This window comes from Chaetodon auriga, chromosome 6, assembly GCF_051107435.1.
Source record: "Chaetodon auriga isolate fChaAug3 chromosome 6, fChaAug3.hap1, whole genome shotgun sequence".
Classification (NCBI taxonomy): Eukaryota; Metazoa; Chordata; class Actinopteri; order Chaetodontiformes; family Chaetodontidae; genus Chaetodon; species Chaetodon auriga.
In genome coordinates this window covers 6933468-6954650 of record NC_135079.1, presented here as the reverse complement: position 1 = coordinate 6954650, position 21183 = coordinate 6933468, and the positions used below count along the sequence as shown (strand labels likewise).

The following is a 21183-nucleotide window of genomic DNA, read 5'->3' as shown; positions in this document are numbered from 1 at the left end:
CACACCCATCAACACACAAATGTTGTTGTGTAATAAATGTGTTATTGATAAACTGCAGTAAAAAGCGAGCCAAAAGTCCAGAGATGAACAATAAATTCCCTCACTGGCTGGAACATTAGTTGCACAGAAAATAACGTTGTATTGAATTGAGCTGAACTGAATCGAAAAATTGTCTCACTGCTGGTCATTATCTCATTCAGGACAAATGAAATGTCTCAGTTTTGAGCCTCTTTTGAGCTCACACGGGTATGTCGACCTGATGAGTGAGCCGTGAGAGTTCTTCTTTGATATTGGACATTTAAAATAGGGAAAATGGATTTACAGCATATTTGGATGGATGCCACACAGACTCAGACACCCTGATGCTAATCACTAAACTCTTAATCACTAACACTAATGCAATCATCTTTCTAATAGCGGGAAGGTATAGAGTTTTGATGTTTTGGAGATTGTTATTAAAGATTATGATAATATTTGATATATTCTGGGAGCACATGGTCAGTCAGATGATTAAACCAATTGTTTGTGTAATCATAGTCATGATCTATTGGAAGAGGACAAAGTGAAAGCACCTGAATAGTTCATTATAATCATCGACATTGTCAATGTGCAAGCGCGCCAAACCCTGGTAATACAGGAGGACATTTACAGTGTGGTTAATAATTTCAAAACTCTGACTTCTCACTTTCACATAACTGGGTTAGACAATCTGGGTCAGTTGAGGACTTGTTTGAAACCAGTGTTCAGTGCTGATGTTGGACTCGCTGTCTAGTCTCTGGGTTGTCTGTCTTGTTAATCTGTCCCAATTTAGTGAATGTGATATCTAGGGAAGGCCTTCATATCATTTCTTCACATTTGACACAAACGTTCACTTGGACTCCAAGATGCAGTGATTGAATTTTGGTGGTCTAGGGTCAAAAGTCAAGGTCACTGTGACCTCAGCTGGTGACTTGACTGGGTGGCTTCAAGGCTGTAATTCTTGTTTATTAATGTACTTGTGGTCCAGATGTTGTTTTACTACAGTTTGGGTCTGCTTAGTGATGTGTTCAGGTTTCTGCCTGGGTCTGTGCTTAGCACTTAAAAAGAGACATGTAGGTATGAAAGATATGTTGCGCTTCTGTCTAACAGACTAGTTGCACTATTAAAGCCAGCCTTGTGTCAGCAGTGCCACCCACTGTAGTCTGGTTATCTGGATGGCAGTGTCCTTTAATGAGCCCAGATTCTATATTAAGCACATGTTTTTGTGTTAGTGTCACTAAGTGTGTCAACTTCAGGGTGTAGTGCTTCAGTTTTGCCCCTTGGAGGGTGAATCCTGTGTGAAATAGAACAATGGTTACATACTGAGACCCTCAATGAAGCTCTCAAAGGAATGTTTGCTTTTCATCGTGTACTCAAGAGAATATCAATCAAAGTGGTGTTGGTTTGTTCATTGTAAGAATGGATTTTATCTGTTTCTGCAAATGAACTCTTCATACATCTAACGAGTTGCTCTGCAGCTTCACTGTTCTCTCTTTATGCTTACATGCACACAGGAAACTGCTCATAGGGAGAAGTCTGGTTAGAACTGATCTGAACTTTTTGTGGATGTGGTATGGGGTAACTACTGCAGGTGAGGCTCCTTGACTGGTGACAGATTTAGTCTTTAAAGCATTCTCAGTCATTAACAGACTCACAACTCTCCCGTTAATTGATGTTTAAGCCTTTTCCTCTCAGTCTATTCAAAGTTATTTATTTTATTAGAATCAATATGCATGATTGCTAAAGTTAAACACTGGGCCCGCTCTCCCTAAACTGTACTGCTGGATACAGGTGTGTGACTGGCTGCTGCATCTTGATGCAGCGGGAACGAGCTCTCCACTGCTGTAGGTGGGAAGGCTGTCAGTTGGGATCTGACAGTGCTCGTTCAGTTTAGCAGTGTCCCACTAGGTCATCGCGGGAGACCACAGACACCACAGCTACTGCAGAACTCCGCTGCCAGTCAGACACTGTGGAAAAGTGGGCGATTTAGCGTTTTCTCTCAACACCTTATTGTCAAACTGCCATCAGCTCGCACACGACATGCACAGTCGTGATAGTTTCCAGTGTTCGTTGCTCATGGCTGAAGATATAACCATGTTTTGTGACCATGTCTGTATGTATTACGGAATTCTTTAGCATGGCATATGAAATCATGGAATACACCCCTTCAACAAAATGTTCCAATCCCCTCTCCGAATCTGCAAATTCCCACATCATCATAATCAAGTACAGGGGAAAAGCTATTCCCGTTCTGCTCCCATTTAAGTTTTTCATTCAAATCCCCCAAATTATGAACACTAAACCTTTCCCCCCGCTCTCTGATCCAGTCTTAGTTTTGGACTGGAAGGAGGAGATGTCGGCATTTTTTCAAAAACTAAAGATCAGCCGACCGCAAGTCTAATGCATTCTCTCTGTGTTGCTTGCTCTTGGAGGCAGTCTTTCTGTTCTGGAGCTGCTCCATGGTATTACATTCGCTTTCCAAGAGAGCACACATTAATAGTTGGGTTATTGAGCATTACAGAGCCTGAGATATCTTCATTCAGCAGAGGTGATTCAGTTACAAAGGCTGGTCATTTGATATTTATTTTGCTCTTCTACTGTTAACAGGAAAGTGTATTCAGTTCAGACGATGGCTTCTGCTGGCATCTTCCCCGTTGCCTGACACTCTGCTGAACACGAGACTTGAGGCTAGATGGATTGATGGAAAAATGAAAGCATCCCCATGCTTGTTGCAGCTCTATCCCTCAACAGTTTCTCTGTTTTGCAGAGAGCGTTGGCTCCCTTATTATGCTCTAACTGACAAATTGGAGAACAACACCATAAACTCCAAGTGAGATTTGAAACTGGCAATTTAAGCGCGTCTCTGTTTCCTCTGCAAAAGCAGATTTAGCAGTCCTCTCCTTGTGCCCTGCTCTGGTGCTGGCATGAGTTGGTACCTTCAGTCAGTAAAAATGTGGAATGAATTATCCTGTGCTAACAGAAATGGGTGTTATTGAGTGGCTTGTTGCAGTCTATTAAGAAGTAATAATAAAATTAGAGACAAATCCATCAGCGAGTCAGGAGGAAAGGAGGGAGGTTTCAGGATGAGAATGGCAAACGTGGTCAATCCTCCAATCACAATACTTGGCCTGGTTTCTGGATGAATCACTCTATTTTAAATATTTCTGTCAAGACTGATCCCATGGCTGTGATTTGTTGATGCTGTTTTATTATGCATGTTTAAGCGCGTTCACCCACGCGTGAAGTGCATCGAAAGCCCCATGTGGTTTCTGTTACACATCTCACATAATAAGTTGACGTGTTTTTACATCCAGAGAGTGATCTTTGCCCCGTGCCTCAACTTTAACACACATACAGTACCAAATGAACATTATTCTCCTGTTGCATTTATTCTATTTCTCAACCGCGGTGATTCAGATTTTGGTAATTGTTTCCACTATTACTACGTATTTTCTTTTTTTCCGTCTTCGATATGTTTTGACTTGACTAAAAAAAGCCTCATCTTGCATACCATCAGACATTCCTTTGGTTAACCACCTGTAATAGAGATGCCCTTCACTTAAAAGACCTATATGAACACCTCACAGCTCTGTTCAAATTGCAATGCACTTGATGTCTGCGATTAGAGCCTGAAAATGGACACCTTTCAACGGCTACTCTCAGCATCAAAGGCCAACACTGGCCCCCTTGTCATAAAATGGCCTGCTCTGGTTACTCTCTGTTTGACTTTCCAGCCAGTTTGTCACCGTCCTGATTCATGCTTTTCATCTCAAAGAGGTTTCTTGTTGTGCCGGCAGTGAAATATTACAAAAGTTCAATCATGCTGCCTCTGGCTTATTGCACAAGAATAGATGCAGCACTTGAGCAGGTGAGGCTTTAGCTGCAGAGGGATTACTGCTGTGTGTGTTTTTAGCAGTGCCAACAGCCACGGTTTGAATTATCTGTCGTTAAGAGACCATTCTGTTTAGGTAGAATTGCAGGCAAGACATTGTTTTATTCATGTTACTTTGACATAAAGAAAGGCTTCAGAAAAGATGCAAGGAAAAGTCTGTTTTGCTCTGTGACCTACATCAAGCCTCTCTCCCATTCAGTTTCCCTTCAGTTTGCTCTGTCTCTCTCTCATTTACCTCAGATAGGCACTGAGCTGCTGCCCCAAGCTGTGCTCCATAGCTAGAAACTCTAAGGACGAGAACAGGGAAACAGGATAAGAACCGTCTGTCTGAGAAGTTACCAGTTACGGTCAGATGTGGCGGCTTTGGCTAAAGGGAGGTTGGAGAATAGAGGACGTGTTCATGTCTGCAGTTTCCAGTCCTCCTTTACAGTATCACCGGCCATCCCAGCCAGTCCCTCCCTCCTCCCTTGTTCACAGCTCCCCTCACAGGCTCAGAGTGCGGTGAAGGCAGCGGGGGATCCACCTGCAGGGACTGCAGGGGCCAAACCAGCGTCTGCTCACATAAAGGATGTTTAAGTCAGCAGGTTCACTGAAGCCCACTTGTGTGGAAAGAACTCCCGGACAGGCACGTACTCAACTGGGAGCTGGAGATGCAGGACTCCGTCTAGCAGAGCTGCCTCTCAGAGGAGGGGAAAGGTCACTGCAAACAGATAGAGCCAGACATAACTCAGTGCTGAGGCCCTTTTTTTGTATTCCCAGTTTAAACAGTGGAGGAGGATAAGTGCAATGAGGATGTGGTTGATAGAAGATTTTGGATTTTGGCTTAGTGTTTAACATTCCATACCCTTGTAAAAAAGCTGAATTTGTTGAAGATTGAAGGTTTTGGAGTCTTTTTAGGTTTGGGTGCATTGTGTCAGAGACAATAGATGCCCTGGATTTTGGTTTTTATGTCTTTAAGCTATTCTGAACAACAACAGAAAATATGTGCATATTTTTCTTTCATTGTTATAGTTAATATCATTCTCGAATCAAAAAGATCGGCGATATTTTGGGCTCGTATTTCGGAGCCATTCTGGTGTCAATCAAAGTTCCCTGAACAATTCTCTTTAGCATTCCAGATCACTTTAACTTCAACAGAAGCACACAGCAGCTTCCACGGGCAAAGAGCTATGAGTCACAATCCTTTAATACATTGAATCAGGTGGAATTTAAAGGAATTACCGTAGCAGCAGCAGTTAATGATTATGATCCTCACATTTTATTTGTTGTTGAAGGCTTAAAATAGCCATTCATTTGCTTCCCCCCCACACATATCTAGCATTTCTCCTCTCATACACTGCACTACCAGCTCCTGGGTTGAGGACAACAAAATACTTGCAGATTATAAATGCATTGGCGGAGCTCCTACCCCTTCTCGGAATCAGTTGATGGTCATTTGTGGTGAAATAATATCCCCGCAGAATGCAAGTACAACATCACAGTCCAACCTAAGGCTAATAATGAACGGACGAGAAAATCTATTCGAATGACCATGTGGTTCCATTCGTGCTTTGTTTCATCATTTTGACAAAGTAAAAGGAAATGCAAGCTGAAATATTAATTTCGACCAGCTGAACTTTTTCAACAAACTCCTTTTAAGTCCTGCGGTGATGCAATCTCAAAAACAGACATTCAAGTTAAATATCAGCTTCAGGATAAACATTCTTTCCTTGAAAGCAAATAAGTCAGTTGTGCAGTGTAACTGAAGCCACCTACGTTGTCCACCCAATGATTATTTAGATTTTTAAAAACAGTCAAACTATGAACTTTACTTCTCATATTCTAAAGGCTGCCACAGGGAGTGGAGCTTCACTTAAACTTGCTTGAAGAAACTGCAACATTACCCTGTTTGACATATGAGCTTGGTCAGTTGGCTAAGAGTGTCATACCCACGACTAGCTTGATAAAGACTCAAAACTCATTCTTCAAAACTCTGGGTTTTTCAAGAGCACACAATACTTTGACACCGGTGAACTCTCCCAAAATCTCATCAATCATCTCCCTGCCGCCAAGGTTTTTCCCTTTGTGGGATTAGCTTCTTGTTGGTCGTCCACCCTACAGGCAAGTTATCAACTCAGATATGTAATCATTCACCCAATTCTGTTACCCCGTGTGGATTTAAAAAAAAAAAAAAATGTCATTATCAGAAGTGGATGTTATATCAAGACTGCTATCATAAAAAGATAAAATGTCTGAGATGCATTGTGGTGCTAAGCTACCAGCAAAAACTGCAGATTCGCTCCCGGCCGGCCAAGGACTTTATACCATGCGGATAACGGCGTGGAAATGATGCGTGCATTGTGTTATGGTGGAACGGTGGTGGATAAAAGGCCCATTTTTCAGCCCATCATCATGTGGGTAGCCGTAATCCTCTCTGCCCTCCTCTATGTGAGTTCAGAGGAAACAGAGCAGTTGTATATGCAGTATGTGTGTGTCCCAGTGTGTAGGATCTTTCCCTTAACTTTATCAGATAGGAGAGTCTGATGTGTTGTTGTTCTACAGTGTGTGGGCTGTGGTCATCACGGCTCAGTAAAGGTCATCTCTTACTCTTTCTCTCCCAATGTTTCGCCTCACATCCCCTGCCCACAACGTGTGTCTGGATCCAGGGTGGGGCCTCTCGTCCTACGCGACCAAACAGTGCTATCATCGCCAGGCCCCTTTGCTTGTTCATTCATGGGTTCTGTCTCTGTCTCAGACTGTGTGGGTGTGTCGGGAGCTGGGGTCCCTCTCCTTTCCCTCACCCCTCTCCCTCTCTCTCCTGCCCACCCACCGTCTGTCTGCTGACGCGGCCCGGGGTCGTTCTGGGCCCTGGCCCTCGGGCCCCTGTGTGTGTGTGTGTGTGTGTGTGTGTGTGTGTGTGTGTGTCATTTGCCCCTCCCAACCCTGCGGTGATGTGTTATCGGTGGGATCTGCGTCTGTCTGTGTCTGCCAGTGCCGCTAGACGCAGGAGGAAACAGGATGCGAGAGGATCAACTGTAATCTCACAGTGCGCTTTGTTCCACACAATCCCAGGCCGATCACTGTATTCTCTACACGCAGGGCCGCCACTGGACATTTACATGTGCCAACAATCACACCACGACTGGCCCACTTAGGTGAGAGCCCAGAGAGTGGGAGAGTTAGTGGGTTTGAGGCAAAGAGGTACTGGTAGGAGGAAGAGGATGTCAGTAGACCTGGGGCTTTATTTGAGGGTTTGATGGATATCAACGAATATGGAAATGTTGGGTCTGGAGGTTTCTTTTGTAATGAGAAAGGAAACATGTCATCAGTGGCACATATTTGACTCGCTGATTATAGAGACGACGATAATGATATCTTCAATGATGCAATGTGGGATTGATATGTATCTTTGTAAATATGTTTCCATTGAAGATGAAACAAAGTCAAATGGGATCGAAATTGAGGAAAATCCTCAACACTGTCCTCAAATGAACTTGATGATTACCATGTACGGCACCTACAGGCCTCCCGTTCCAGATCTGAGCAGGTGAGGTCCCGATTCGGTCTCATTATTAGGATGAAAGGGTGGGAAGAAGGATTTGTGCCTGTTTTAGCAAGTCTTGGTATTCAGTCAAAAAGCTTTATCTCCACCTCAGGGAGATCAGAGAAGAAAAAGGATGCTTTTGAGATGCTTTCTGCCAGCCCAATTTTCTATGCCTGGGAGGCAGCTTACTTAGACTCTCAGCATTTAATACCGGCAACGTTAAATACCCTCATAATTGTTTTAGCTTTACTTCTCAAAGCCCTCCTTGTTATATGAATCAAAGTCGGGACCCTACAGTGAGCATCTGTGCCAAAGCGTGTCACTTCCTCAGCTCCATGATGTGAGTACACTGAGAATGTGGAGCCTAGTTCTGGTAAAACAATATTATTTTATTGTACAGGAACATGGCTGTGCTAATTCCTCAAGCTGCAAACCTCACGGACCACAACTTTGTCTATAATTTGCTGGGAGCATATGTTCATAGCAACGGTACATAAAGCGGAACGGAAAACAGTAGTAGAGAGCGCATTAGTCAGTTCAGTGATTGGTATACAAAGCAAGGGGTTTTCCTCCAACTTTCTTCCCCTTCCATGGGGCCCTGGAGTCATAGTTCCAGCACCGGCTCGCAGTTGGTCAGAGCTTGTTTTCAGTATTTTCTGGTGTCATAACTTTATTATATATGCATAAGGTGGAAAAAATACTGTTTTTGATGGAACGTGCATGAACTCAAACTAACAGTGTTTACAAAAAGCCTAAGAGTATATCAGATTTCAGATTACGACTCACTCTTCCGCAGAAGTCTTGGTGGTGTGTTTCACATTTTGAATTTATCTTTCTGCATAAAGCTTTTGCTTTTTTTAAATGAAGAATGGGGACTTTCTTGGGTTGGCTTAAGGACACTTATTTAGAGAGCTGAAGAGCAGCGAGGCAGAGAGGGTAGGGGGAATAAATAGAAAAACCTTCAACTTGATTTAGTTTAAAGTCGCTAAATCTGCATGCGACACCAGAAAAACTTCTTTGGTTATCTCCCTTTTCCACCGTAGAAATACTGTGTGATAGTTATTGAGGCAAAGTGGCAGGTGAGTTTGGGGAATTTTCAACTGCCCTGTCGTCTAAACGGAAAAAACCCAAACTTTCCTGTTCTGTTTCTAATATACTGTTAGTCAACATCACCCCAAGTGTAAAGACTCTGGGCCACCAGCAGGTGACACTTTCCCCTTTGTTCACTGTAGTGCCATTTGTCCGTGACAGGATGTCCTTGTGCTTAATGGATACGAAGCTCCAAAACTCCAGTGTGTCGTTGTGTTGTCGAGATGTAATTTCTTATGCAATCCAATCCTCCTCTGTCCCCGGGGTGTGAGTGCATGTCCGGGATGAGGGGGCCTTTAAAAAGCTTTCCCCTTCACTGCTCCACCAACAGGCTTGTCTTGTGTAGAGAGAGGCCATTCAACTGCACTGCTGGGCTCTGCCGGTCTGTGTGTGTGTGTGAGTGTGCATGTGTGTGTTTTCCTCTGGCTTGGCAGGACCCCCGCCAGTATTCCAGCCTAAACTCCTTCTCTCCAACCCCTTTTCATCTGCTGAGTTTCCTCTCCTATCCTCTCACTGTATCCAGTCCTCCTCACCTTTGCAGTAATTAAGTTGTATCTTTGCAGCAGTGCTTTTACAGCTCTATGCTGACATGCTTCACCGCAGCTTGCTAAGGCTGCAGACCTTCTTATTTGCTTGTGCAAGCTTAACTGTCAGAATCAGAATCAAGTTTTGCGTCCAAGAATCCTGACACAAACAAGGAACCTCTGGTTGTATCGAAAAACTAGAAACTAAACATTAACACACAGCTAACACGATTACAAAAAGCTAGCAATGCACAACATGAAAAGTGGCTACTCTGTGCTCTGTGACGGGATAGGAACACAACAAAGCTGACCTTGGGTTGTTTTTGGGACAGAGCAGTGGCCTCCACATCCCCTTGTCCAAGTTCCTTCAGTATATCTTTTCCCTTTCCTTCCTTGTCAGCAACATAGTCTAACCATGGCCTGTGAGCGGTGAAGAAAGCAAGGCCTGTTGAGGTCAGCGGCAGTGTTACAACATCAGCTAGTCTATACTACACCAGCGCTGCCTGTATAGTGTCGTCGGTTGTAAATCTCCTGTGCTGTGTCATGTGAAATTTGTCTAGCGGTGTGCCTGCCTCCGGCTCTAAACACAGATTGCCGTCTTAGCGGCGAGCCACTACATCCAGAGATTTCTTTTTGTGTCCCACTTTCGGCAGATGGTCAAAAGACACGACGGGCAGTGCAGCAGGGGCCGGTGTCCAAAGTGGTGTGGTGAGTTAATGTGAAGGCCAAGGCATACTGAGTCAGTAGCCTTGCTACATCTCTGGTTTTAGTCCCTGACACAGGGATACATCAAGATATTTTAAGCTTCTTTATGAACTCTTGTACCTGTTCTGAGTGAGGCAAGGCCAGTCTTCTTCTTCCCTACTTTCTTGGATAGTGTAGCAGACACTTGCCACTAAACTCCATTAGACATCTGGTTTAATATTCCCCCATTCTTCTCTCCTGGATGTTTCCAAGTTCATTGAGGTTTTTCTGGTCACTCCAATTTTCCACTGGCAGCTAGCGAGGCTATCCCAGGGTGGTTCCTCCTGGAGGGCTGTCAGGACTCTGGGGCCAGCCTCTGTAGGGCTTTCTGCTGCTGTTATGGGTGCTTTTTCTCCTCCGCATTTCATCAACCGCATGGCTGTTCAACAAAGCAGGGCCTTCCTTTCCTGAGGGAGTAAAATGCATAACATCCGACACAAGACAACAGAGAACTGCTGTTAAAATGTTGTTTTGTTCAGTGCACTCAAACGCTTTGGGTTTTTCATTTTCTGTCACTTTGGGCCACCAAAATGCTATTCAAATCAATCCCTCATGCCTTACTTTATTTTAATTCTGACCTGAAAATGAGACTTTACTGTTCATATCCATGGAGTGAATAACTCTGCTTTTGATTTTTAAGTTTGTTTTTTTTAATTATTAGAATTGTCACACATGATATGATTTGATTTGGATTGAATAGACAGGATTTAGACTGAATGCTCAATACACATAGATATTTATACTCAGCAGCAACATATTTTAAGTGCTAAAAATCTGATTTGCGATGTCTTCTTTGGTTCATTGCAAAACGAAAAAAGAGGGTCTTGATCGCCACTGTTCCATGGCTTGTGTAATTGGCTTTCATTATGGCCAGGCAGAGCCTTGGCAGTGCCAGACCCACCAGGGGGTGACAACCAGTACAAGCCCCATCATCATCATTTTCCCCATGAGCAGCACAACTCAATGGGCCCAGAAATGGGCATGCATCTACAGCAGAGGGAACCACCCTTTCTCTGGAAACTGCCTTTATCCTGTTTTAAACATTACAGTGACGCTCTGTTTGTGCGTCTATGTGCAAATGTGTTTTTAACAGTGCATGTGTGTGAGGGTGGAGGGCAGTGTGAGTGTGTTGTGTATTTTTATGATGTGGCCGGTTACGTTTGCGTGCATATGTATGCGTGCGTGTCAATGCACATACATGACGGTTGTGCGCCTGCATCTGTGCATGTGTGTGAGGTGGGGGCAGCAGTATGTTACCACAAGCTGGTGGGGCACAGCTCTGCTGCTAACCAAGGAAGCAAGTGGTTGTGAGTCAGTCCCCACCAGGCAAACCTGTGGCCATGGTATTAGTGCGGCAGCACCACTGCCAAGATAGGAAATTAACAGTGGCTTTGGGTGAAAACGTCTTTGAGAGTTCAGAAGAAAATGCCCCTGAGACAAGAATAAGAGGTGCAAAATCCTCTGAGGAGAGAAGAGGAAATGAAATAAAAAACAGCTGCAAATGACTGCATATAAGCAGTTTATTTATAAGTACTCAAAGCAAATTACTTTTTAAATGCTGAAAAAAGCTCCATAAAATTAGGCAATAGACAAATATAAACCCAAACACAAGCACATTTTACTATTCTGCTTTATGCAAAGCAGTCATGCCCAGGCTAGACTCCAGCTAACGCTAGCAGCCTTGGCTCTATCTGACCGCAATGTCTGGGCCCATTAAATAAGGTAAAATAAGCAAAGATTTTACGTCTAGTAACTTTTAAAATTGTAAAAAGTTTATTTGGTCAGGCAAAATGACACAGTCCATCGTCTATTTTCTTCTTTCATGTCTCTGAGGCGTGTTTTGTTTCCTCACAGTTTCCACTTTATTGTTGTACTTTGCTGCTGCAGATGTAAACATTTCCTCCATTTGCTCATTTTAGGATATTATTTCTGTTTTTGGTGGACGAGACTGTAGGTATGTCTGCAATATCTGACAGTTTATTTATTGTTGGTACTGAATATTTACAAAGTCCCAAACTTCACTTGGTGTTTCAGCAGATTCAAAACTGTTGCAACATTTGCACTCGGGAAGTTTTAGATATTTGTTAAAACTCAACTCCCTTGAAAACATATGTCACATTTGACATTTTTGAGGCAAAATGTAGTGCAATACAGTGCACTGCCTGGTTAATATTCACTAATAGCTCATAACGCATGAAAAATGATTACAGTTCTTCTTACTAGATAGTACTAGACTTAACTCAGAAATAAATTAGTCTCTGAGGATTTGACACATCGTTTCTCTTCACACTTCTTCTGCAGTGTGCAGTGACATCAGGTCACAATGTTGACACTAGAGTTACTGCTCAGAAGTAATGTAAAGTTTGTTGCCAACCTGTTTTGTAAAGTTTCTTGGCCATTTCTCTTAAAGTCATTGAAGAAATGATAAATCATCAAGGAGCTTTTGGCTCTCTGAAGTGCAGAAAAAAAATGCATTTTACCTAGAGAGATTCAAATAATTGCAACTGAGTACATTACACAACATACATCAAAAGACTTACAAAACATTCCCCTCTGCTCTGCGGTTAGCCTTGTTTCTCTGCTCAGCCCCTTCCAGATTACTGCCAGTTGAAGGGAGACCGGGGTTGTAATAGCACACAGCCTGTTTTAGACCAGAGGAGGCCTTTTAAGCCAGACTCTGTAGCCATTAGGAGAGTAGCAAAGGATTCTGAGATATTTAGAAGGAGAAAGTAATAGAATGGCATGGTTGTTGTCATCGACCTTTTGGCTAAATATGTACCATCGTCCAGTGGCTGCCTTTTCATCTTAAATCCATCATTAATATTCCAGAGAACTGTGATTTGATGATGTGATTCCATGATAAAAACTTAATTTGTTTTAGTGTTGAAAGAGCTTGTTGACAAACAAAAAATCAATCAACAGCAATTTTCATAACCAGTAAATCATTTAGGTCATTTCTCAAACATTTGCCTCTTTTAAAGGTGAGGTTTTCCCCTTTTTGTACCATTCTGGACTGAGTATGTTTGGGACATCACTATTTCTGTCATTTTATGAACTAAAAAATGATCAGTTAATTGAAAAATCAATCAACACAGTGCTTCAGTGTGACACACGGCACAGGTAAAAACATCCCCCGTTTATGTTTAGCTGCTGATCTTATCTCACACACTCTTGGTACCATCTGGCTCTTGCTCCCCAGAGTGTCTCCTTTCTTGTCAGTGAACAGTGTAAGTGAGGCAGCCAGACCTGCAGACCCCAGCTGTTTGCAGTGTGGGCAGCAGTACAAGGTGCTCCTGTAGAGGAATTCAGCACTTTGGACAGCACCTAGACCAGCTCTCCCCACACTGGAATTCCAACACTGCACTCTGGCAGGCTGGGCCCAAGGACTTTGTGGTCGGAAATGTGACCACATTTCTACCAAGGTGCAGGAGGGAAGCTGTTTAGGAGAGGGAAGGAAAAATTGGTGGCTTATCAAGACGACGTAGCAGACTTGGAATTTCCGTGCTGTTTATCAAGGTCAACATCTTTGCTGCGTCTCAGTGTGACTGGAGTGGTTTGTTGAAAGTTTGCTATGCGGACTTTGGGAGCTGCTTTAAGTTAGATATTTAGGTTTAACGTTCACAAAACAGAGGCAGAATGGGTAACTGTTGTCCGATCTGTCATTTTTGTCTATGTTCACGTGTCTTTAATGCTTGTGATGGGTGCTAAACATGTACTGTGTTTTTGTGAAAGAAAGACAACAATTTCAGAGTTAGTTGACCAAAATCATCTACAAAGTGCTAATATCTCATCTTATTTCAGTATTCCCTAACAAAGGCCTCTTTTCCCTCCATCAGGCAGTCGGGAAGCAGCGTTCACCTACGCCATCACAGCGGCAGGGGTGGCCCACGCTATCACAGCGGCGTGCAGCCAGGGCAACCTGAGCCAGTGCGGCTGCGACCGGGAGAAGCAGGGGTATTACAATCAGGAGGAAGGCTGGAAGTGGGGAGGCTGCTCGGCTGACATCAAGTATGGAATCGACTTCTCCCGCCGCTTCGTGGATGCCCGCGAGATTAAAAAGACCCCACGCCGCCTGATGAACTTACATAACAATGAGGCAGGGAGAAAGGTAAAAGGTCTTTCGTACTCTCAGATGCTTTGCCACAAGTGTTTTTCCAGAGGTGGTCCAGACAGAGCAACAGCAAAACCCAAAAGTCTTTTTGAATGAATGGAAGGTATAATGAAGTTATGCAACTGATTCACTCTTTCAAGAAATGGCCTGATTTAAAGGCTCATTCTGATATATTACCACTTACGTGTATTTTTCCTATAAGTAATAATAACATGGTCCTTATCAAGTTAACTGCTGAGATATAGAACTGTGGTGACATTGCTAAAAGGAAGTCAAATGCAGCAAAATGCATAGCCAAACTTATTTGGAAACTGTTGGCTATAAACATCCATCACAGTTTACAGAGTGACTCTGGTTTAACTTTGACCTATCACAGTCGCCATGTGTTTTCCTGTGCTATGAAAGATTATTACTAACATTTTGGGTGCACTTACTTTGTTTCCATCTCCAAACATAGTGGCTTTGATAATCTGGCTAAACTGTTTAAGTTTGTTTACAGCTTGGCAGATTGTTTTACTGCTCATGTTTCTTGACTCCCAGATCTCTGCAATTACTTTTGTGAGTACAAGGTTATGTCCTAAGTAACAGAAACGATGGCCAAAATGATAGAAATCAGGCCCAAGTTGTAAGAAAGCACAGTTATCCTTTAAGTGAGTCCTTGAATAGATGACATGAAATGACCTTATTTAAAGACGCAAAACATAATATGACTCAGTACTCGACAAACGTGCATGTGTTCATGCATGCGTGCACAGATGCGTGTTAATGTGTTCCTTTGCAGAGGAGCAAACAGTTCCAGATAAAGAGCTAAAAGTCACACAGTCATGTGACAAAGGACTGTGGCTGACCAAGTTGCTGACTGATTGATCACCCATCTTGCCTTTCAGCAGCTTGTTTTGCTTCAGCCAATTATTGACATTTCTTTCCTTTCTAAGAGGGCGTTATTTCTAAGAGAGTGTGTTGGCAAACTTCATTATGGACATGTTTGTTTGCTATTAGTCATCCCAGAACAGTCACAGAGGACAGAAAAAGAGAGACTGAGTGTGAGAGGTAAATAAAAGAGAAGAAATGATGTTATGTTGACAAATGGATCTAATTAATAACTTGGGCTTTATCGTGTCCACTGGGAAAATGGCGCCTGGCCAATGGTTGCCAGATGGAGGACTGCCATCCCCTCTTTCCAGTTCCTTTCATGGAATTATGAAGTGTAAAGTCAGGAACAGGATATTATTGCAGTTCTCTGCACAATACCAAAACATGTCACTGCCATTTGACTGCGTCTATTCAGGGTGTGAAAGCAGGCCGACAATGCCGGTGTTAACACAGCAGACTGATAGGGTCTGTGCTGCATGCCAGGGTGCTGGCATGTTGGACTGTCAGGAGTTGGAGTTGGCACTGTTGCCGTTCTCACTCTGAGGCTTGGAAAATCGGATTGCAGGAGGATGAGCAAAAGTCAGATTTCCTCTTTGCTGAGACAGTAGGAAGCCGAAATCTTTCTTAGACTGGAAGAGGTTATTGAGGATAGAGAGGTCTGAGCCTTCACTGGGTTTACATTCAGTTTGTCTGACTCCATTTGCACACAGTCACTTCATAAGTCTTGGGTGGATAGCTATCAGATATCAAGAAACTAATGTGAAATCCAAGAAGCTTTCAAGACGGATTGAAATCTGACTGTTCCGAACAACTCTGCGATAAAACTGTAGTGTCACTTATAGTTCATTAATGTGATTCATCCACGATTCAGTGTTAGTTTATGGGTAGTTCTTGGCTAGCTTGCCGTTATTGCTGTTAATTGTTGTAACCCAACAGCTAAAGTACATGTTATTGTTATTCTTGTTTTCTTGGCACTTACCAAACAGCTTCTGGTGGATTATCACCACCATCTAGATTGGAGTGCAGATCATAATTTGGAAAACTTGGACAGATTGCCATCACATCTGTGATTGAGCAACAGAGGTGTGTAAAATATGTCTAACAAATATATTAAGAGACTTGACAAAGAAATGACAAGTGCAAATGGGGCCTTAGTCAGCTATTTAATGAGAACATTGCAGATTTTATGCAGAAGTTTATACAGATTAGCTTCCTCTTCCTGATGGGATTTCTTAATTGTGAAGAAATAGTTTGTATTGTATAGATCTTGCTTGTTTTCTCTGTCCACTGCAGGTTGTTTCATATTCCAGCATGTGCATGTGCAATATATATGTATATAATATATGAAAAGTCTCAACATCAGTATATTCAAGACAAATGAGCTGATAAAAATGATCCTGATTCTGATGAGGGAGGAAGTGGTGCCTCCAATGGGATCCAGCTGAGATTTTGTTTTCTAATGAGTGATAAGAAGCATCATTTAAACAGAAAACTATAATTACAATAGATTTCGTGACTGAACTGACTGTAAAAGAACACCCAGTGAATCACCAGATCTCTTTCATCATGCATCCGGGCTATGTGTTTGACGAATGATCTTAGATGGGAATCTGGTCATATTGGACTAATTAGTAACAGATCAGAGGCTTTGATGGACACAGTTTAAGTAAATGTTTCCATGCATCTGTCAGACTCCTTATGCCAGGCATTCCTTGTGGTTTCTGTGCTATACATTTTTGGAAATCCTCATTCTGAGTCAACATCTGAGGCCACATTGTTAGCTGACCCCCAAATTTTTGAAGTCGGGGGAGCTCATGTTTTTTCAATCAAGTGTCCTCAAATCGGGAAACTGTGACCACATGACTTCGTGGATAAGACAGACGGAGATACTGAACAACTCTTGTGTACATTTCGTAAGTGTCTGATAGAAATGATGACTTGTGCCGCTGGCGAGGCGAGGGGCCAGGAAAAAGCTGTGCTGGAAACATGCCCTGCCAACCAAACTCACATCTTATACAACAACGACACATGCTTTGTTCAAGCAAGTCAAGGGTTCTTAATTTGGTTAAAGGGAGTCATGTCAGGGCTGTTACAGACGTGTTAATATGACCCATTCAAACTCCACCTCCTCCCTCCTCTGTTTGCCTTTGAGAAAAATTCAACAAAAAATAAAGAGGGCACAGTTTTTTTCCGAGATTTTTTAGTTTCTTAGTCCCACGGGGCAAAGGATTGACACTTAATGACAGCGCACAATATTTCCCATATGCCCCAGGATTAGGCAGCAAAGAGAAGACATTCAGCCTTGTGTACCATATGTTGGAGATAACCTTAAAGAGAAATTCAGTCCAAGTCTGAGTATGGGCGTAACATAAGGATTCTACATCACTGTATTTAAAATGACTGACTAAAAGCATCTGAATCCGTAACTATGATAAACTTTCAACCATGTGGCAGCAGTGCTTTCTTCTATTTATCACAACACTGTTTAAGCAGACAAATAAGCCTCAAGTTTCTTGTCCAGCTGTGAACAATTAATTGAGTTTGTCTTTGTTTTAAACTGCATGTGCAACACATTTCATGACACAACAATCTGGATTCAAATTATCCCAGATGAGTGATAGCTGCATGGGATCCATGTTTTCATTGATGTGGTTTAGGGAAGGTAGACAAAATTACAGGATGGAATATTACCAGTAAGTGCAATTTTCCCTCCTTCAGGACATGCAACTGCATGTCACCCATGACCGAAAATTCAGATATGCTGGGATTTGTCTTCTTGAGAGAGATCAGTCACTCTGTACTCAAGTACCTGAGGCATAAATGCGCTGAATTCACAGTGAAAGAAAACAGCACAGTCACCATTTACCAATGCAGATAAGAAAAGCCCATTGCCATCACAGTTTTTACACAATTCAATAAACATCTTGATGTCTGGTTGATCTGACATATTTCGCATTTGTTTCCACTTACATAGTGGCACAGCACAAAACAAGCATTCAGCCAGCATTTGGGTAAAACTTTGGTTGGTTCCAAGATAAACCCAATGTTTAGTGTCATCTTCGCTCAAACAATTTAACTGTCAATGTAACGTTGTAATGAAATAAAAAACAGCCAGCCGTCAACAGTTCTTACACCAATATAGTTATAGAGTGATCTTAACATGCAATTCATTTAGGAACATGTCAGTGGCTTGGTGCATGGTGAGAGTACAGTTACTGTGTCATTTTTAGTCTTAAGTCAAGTCACTGGTATGCTTGTTTTGCATTTGCAGTGATAAGATATAAACTGTGTTCATAGCAATTTGTATGTCGTATAGCTGTCTGCGTGTCAATAAAATGAAATTGCTCTGGTTCACCCAAATTACCTCTATGGCGGCAATATACACAGGCAGAGAGTTGCTGCTGGTGTCATGTTTTATACATTATGAAGAGTTTCTGTAAAGATGTGACATTTGAATTTTTTAAATTTACTTTCACAAAATTAAATTTACCTCCATTTTATGGATGTGTGTCAAAACCTGGACAAATAAAATCAAAACTATCTGCATGACTGGATACCACCAGAGGTCTTTGAGAAAGTATTCATGGTTAAGTTGAACTGACTTTTGGGAAAGACATGGCATTTGTTCTCTGTCCTTATTAATTTGTTGCTGGGAGTCTAATTTTATGTCTGTATTTGGTGCAGTTCTACAACTTTTTTGTCTTCTTGATTTATCTCAGGTACTAGAAGAAAGGATGAAGCTAGAGTGCAAGTGCCACGGCGTGTCGGGCTCCTGCACCACCAAGACCTGTTGGACTACCCTTCCCAAGTTCCGCGAGATTGGCTACGTACTCAAGGACAAGTACAACGAAGCCGTGCATGTGGAGGTAGTCCGGGCTAACCGACTCCGCCAGCCCACCCACCTCAAAATGAAGCAGACTCAGGGCTACCATAAGCCCATGGAGACAGACCTCGTCTACATCGAGAGGTCGCCCAACTACTGCGAGGAGGACGCAGCCACGGGGAGCGTAGGTACCCAGGGACGCCTGTGCAACCGCACCTCGCCACATACAGACGGCTGCGACCTTATGTGCTGCGGGCGGGGCTACAATACACACCAGTACACCAAAGTTTGGCAGTGCAATTGTAAGTTCCAATGGTGCTGCTTCGTCAAGTGCAACACGTGCAGTGAGAGGACGGAGGTGTTTACCTGCAAATAAGGACATGAGGAACTCAGTGCCAGGAAGTGAGGCGCCAAGGACTAGCTGAATGAGGAAGACTCAAGCGAGCGAGATGAAAGTGTGACACGGAGCAGTGAAAGATTTTGAAATAAAGGAATGGAATTTACACTATCAGCTCTTCATGGCATCGTTTTGCACAGCAGAATCTATCTAATTTCTTTTCAGAAAGTAAATGCTAAATATCAGTAGGTAATACCCCAGAACTTTACTGTCACATAGAGATTGTGCTCATGTACTGATGTATCCACAGTGAAGTTGGGACTACAGGTAATGAATGAGGCCCACGTTGGGAACTGTGCTTTGCACTCTGGGATTTTGTAATTGTTAAATTCGCAAGAGACTCGTGCATGGAGAGGAAACACAGTAACCTGGGAGTTGATCAAAATGACAGCAGCTGATGAGGTTGTGACTGGGAGAGATTTGTCAAGTCTTTGATTGAAAACTTTTAAGGGTTTTGTCGTATTTTCAAAGGGGAGCAAAAGTGAATCTTGACATGAATGACCCCCCCAAATTGGCTGGGGCTTATGTTGGAGGTTTGTAGAAATGAAGAACATTTTGTAAGTATGGTGCGTTGGGGTGCGCCAAAATCTGAGTGGAGAACTCTGTTAAACCCTCTGCTGCCAACTGGAATATGGTGGAGTATGTTAGTTTTCCAGTCACACTGGAACTGTCTGTTCTGAACACTGAAAATAAATTGTTTATTTATGTTATAGTATCTTAAAACGAAGCACTAACGGGTAGAGATGTCTTTTTTGTACTAAGTGTAAAGAAAAATACTTTTTAGAAACTCTGACTGAAGATGTGTGTCTATTAGAAAATGACCCCCCACCCCCCCACCCCAATCCCTAAAACACCTCATCTTTTCTTAAAAAGAGAAAAAAGGTTTCATTGCTACTGGTGTGTTGACTACAAATAACATCATTACAGTGTGTTTCACTTCAGACACCTTGGTTCTATTTTACTGTAGCATAGATTGTTTGCAGTCCTTTCCCCCCGAGCAGTAACATCTATTTTGGATGCTTTTGCAATTTCAGTTAATAGACAGTAGCAAGAAAAAAAACATTTAACTGCAGAGATCCTTCCTCAATTCATTAAACATGAAACTGGTATATTGCTGGATGTGTTGTCGAGTGCTGCACTGATATTTTCTATTCAGATACGACTCATGAGAATTAAATAAACTCCCATTTGACTCAGTTTGGCAGTTCATTACTAAAATATCAGTTGAAATTGAACCTGCAGTCTGCCTTTAGTTTTAAGAGAGATACTAATTAGTTCATTTGAAAATATTTGTAAAGGTGCGGTCAGTGGAGTAACAGTTAGTTACAACTACACACCTATGGATATAACGAAAACCTATAGAAGAGATTATTGTTGTGATTCAGCCTGTTTTGGTACTGTACATGAAATAATAGCTCAAAGTTTAAATTTTCTCACTTAACACTAAGCTAACTTGGGTCTCATGATTTACACCTGTTAATTCTCATTTGGTGTGACAGGGGAACTTTGCTCCAAGCTAATATTAGCTGTGTTCTGCCACAACATTTAAGGAATTTCAGTAGAACAACTTTGATCTTATTTGAGAAGTTTTGAACAGGACTTGCATCAGTTACAATAACATTGTACTCACCAGAGTAATTGTTGAGATCTGGGAACACAGTGATACAATGAGGTCTGACAGGACAAAAACAAGAATTCAGATGATTAAAAAGTTGAGAAAGGCTGTAAAACAAGCCAGTGTTTCATACAGATTATCAAAACCACTTTGGTAAAGACAATAGTGAGGGTACCTAAAATGCAGAGAGCACAAGTACAGCAAGTACAATTGGTCAAAGCTGAACCACTCTGTCAACTGTGATGGATGGTCTGTGATGAACAGACAGTTTGGGACATAATATTACCATTTGCCTTTGTTTTCTCTTCCAAATAACTTTAGCTAACCTCCTCTTAAGCTATGTCTCAGCATTCCCAGATCAGTTTTATGTGCTTGGTAAGAACAATGTTATCATAATTGATAGGACTGATGGCCAAAACTATAAAAATGAGTTTGGTGGTGTAACTGTTTCTTGATGTACAGCAGTGCCTCTGTGCAGCACATACGCTGGTTGCTGGTGGGAAGAGTCAGTGCTGCCTGATGTTGTTCGCAAAGAAACTGTTACAGCATTTAACCCCCCCAAAACACATAAATG

General features: G+C 42.3%; 1 protein-coding gene across 1 annotated transcript in view; it reads left to right on the top strand.

Annotated features, from left to right (window-relative positions):
* The window catches only part of wnt7bb (wingless-type MMTV integration site family, member 7Bb), a 28667-nt gene extending 8477 nt beyond the window's left edge, over positions 1 to 20190 (top strand). Inside the window, exons 3-4 of the mRNA XM_076733388.1 lie at positions 13627 to 13898; positions 18494 to 20190. Coding sequence (XP_076589503.1) covers positions 13627 to 13898; positions 18494 to 18973 — 752 coding nt within the window. The 3' untranslated portion in view covers positions 18974 to 20190. The remainder of the gene's footprint in view (positions 1 to 13626; positions 13899 to 18493) is intronic.
* Positions 20191 to 21183: the final 993 nt, after the last annotated feature.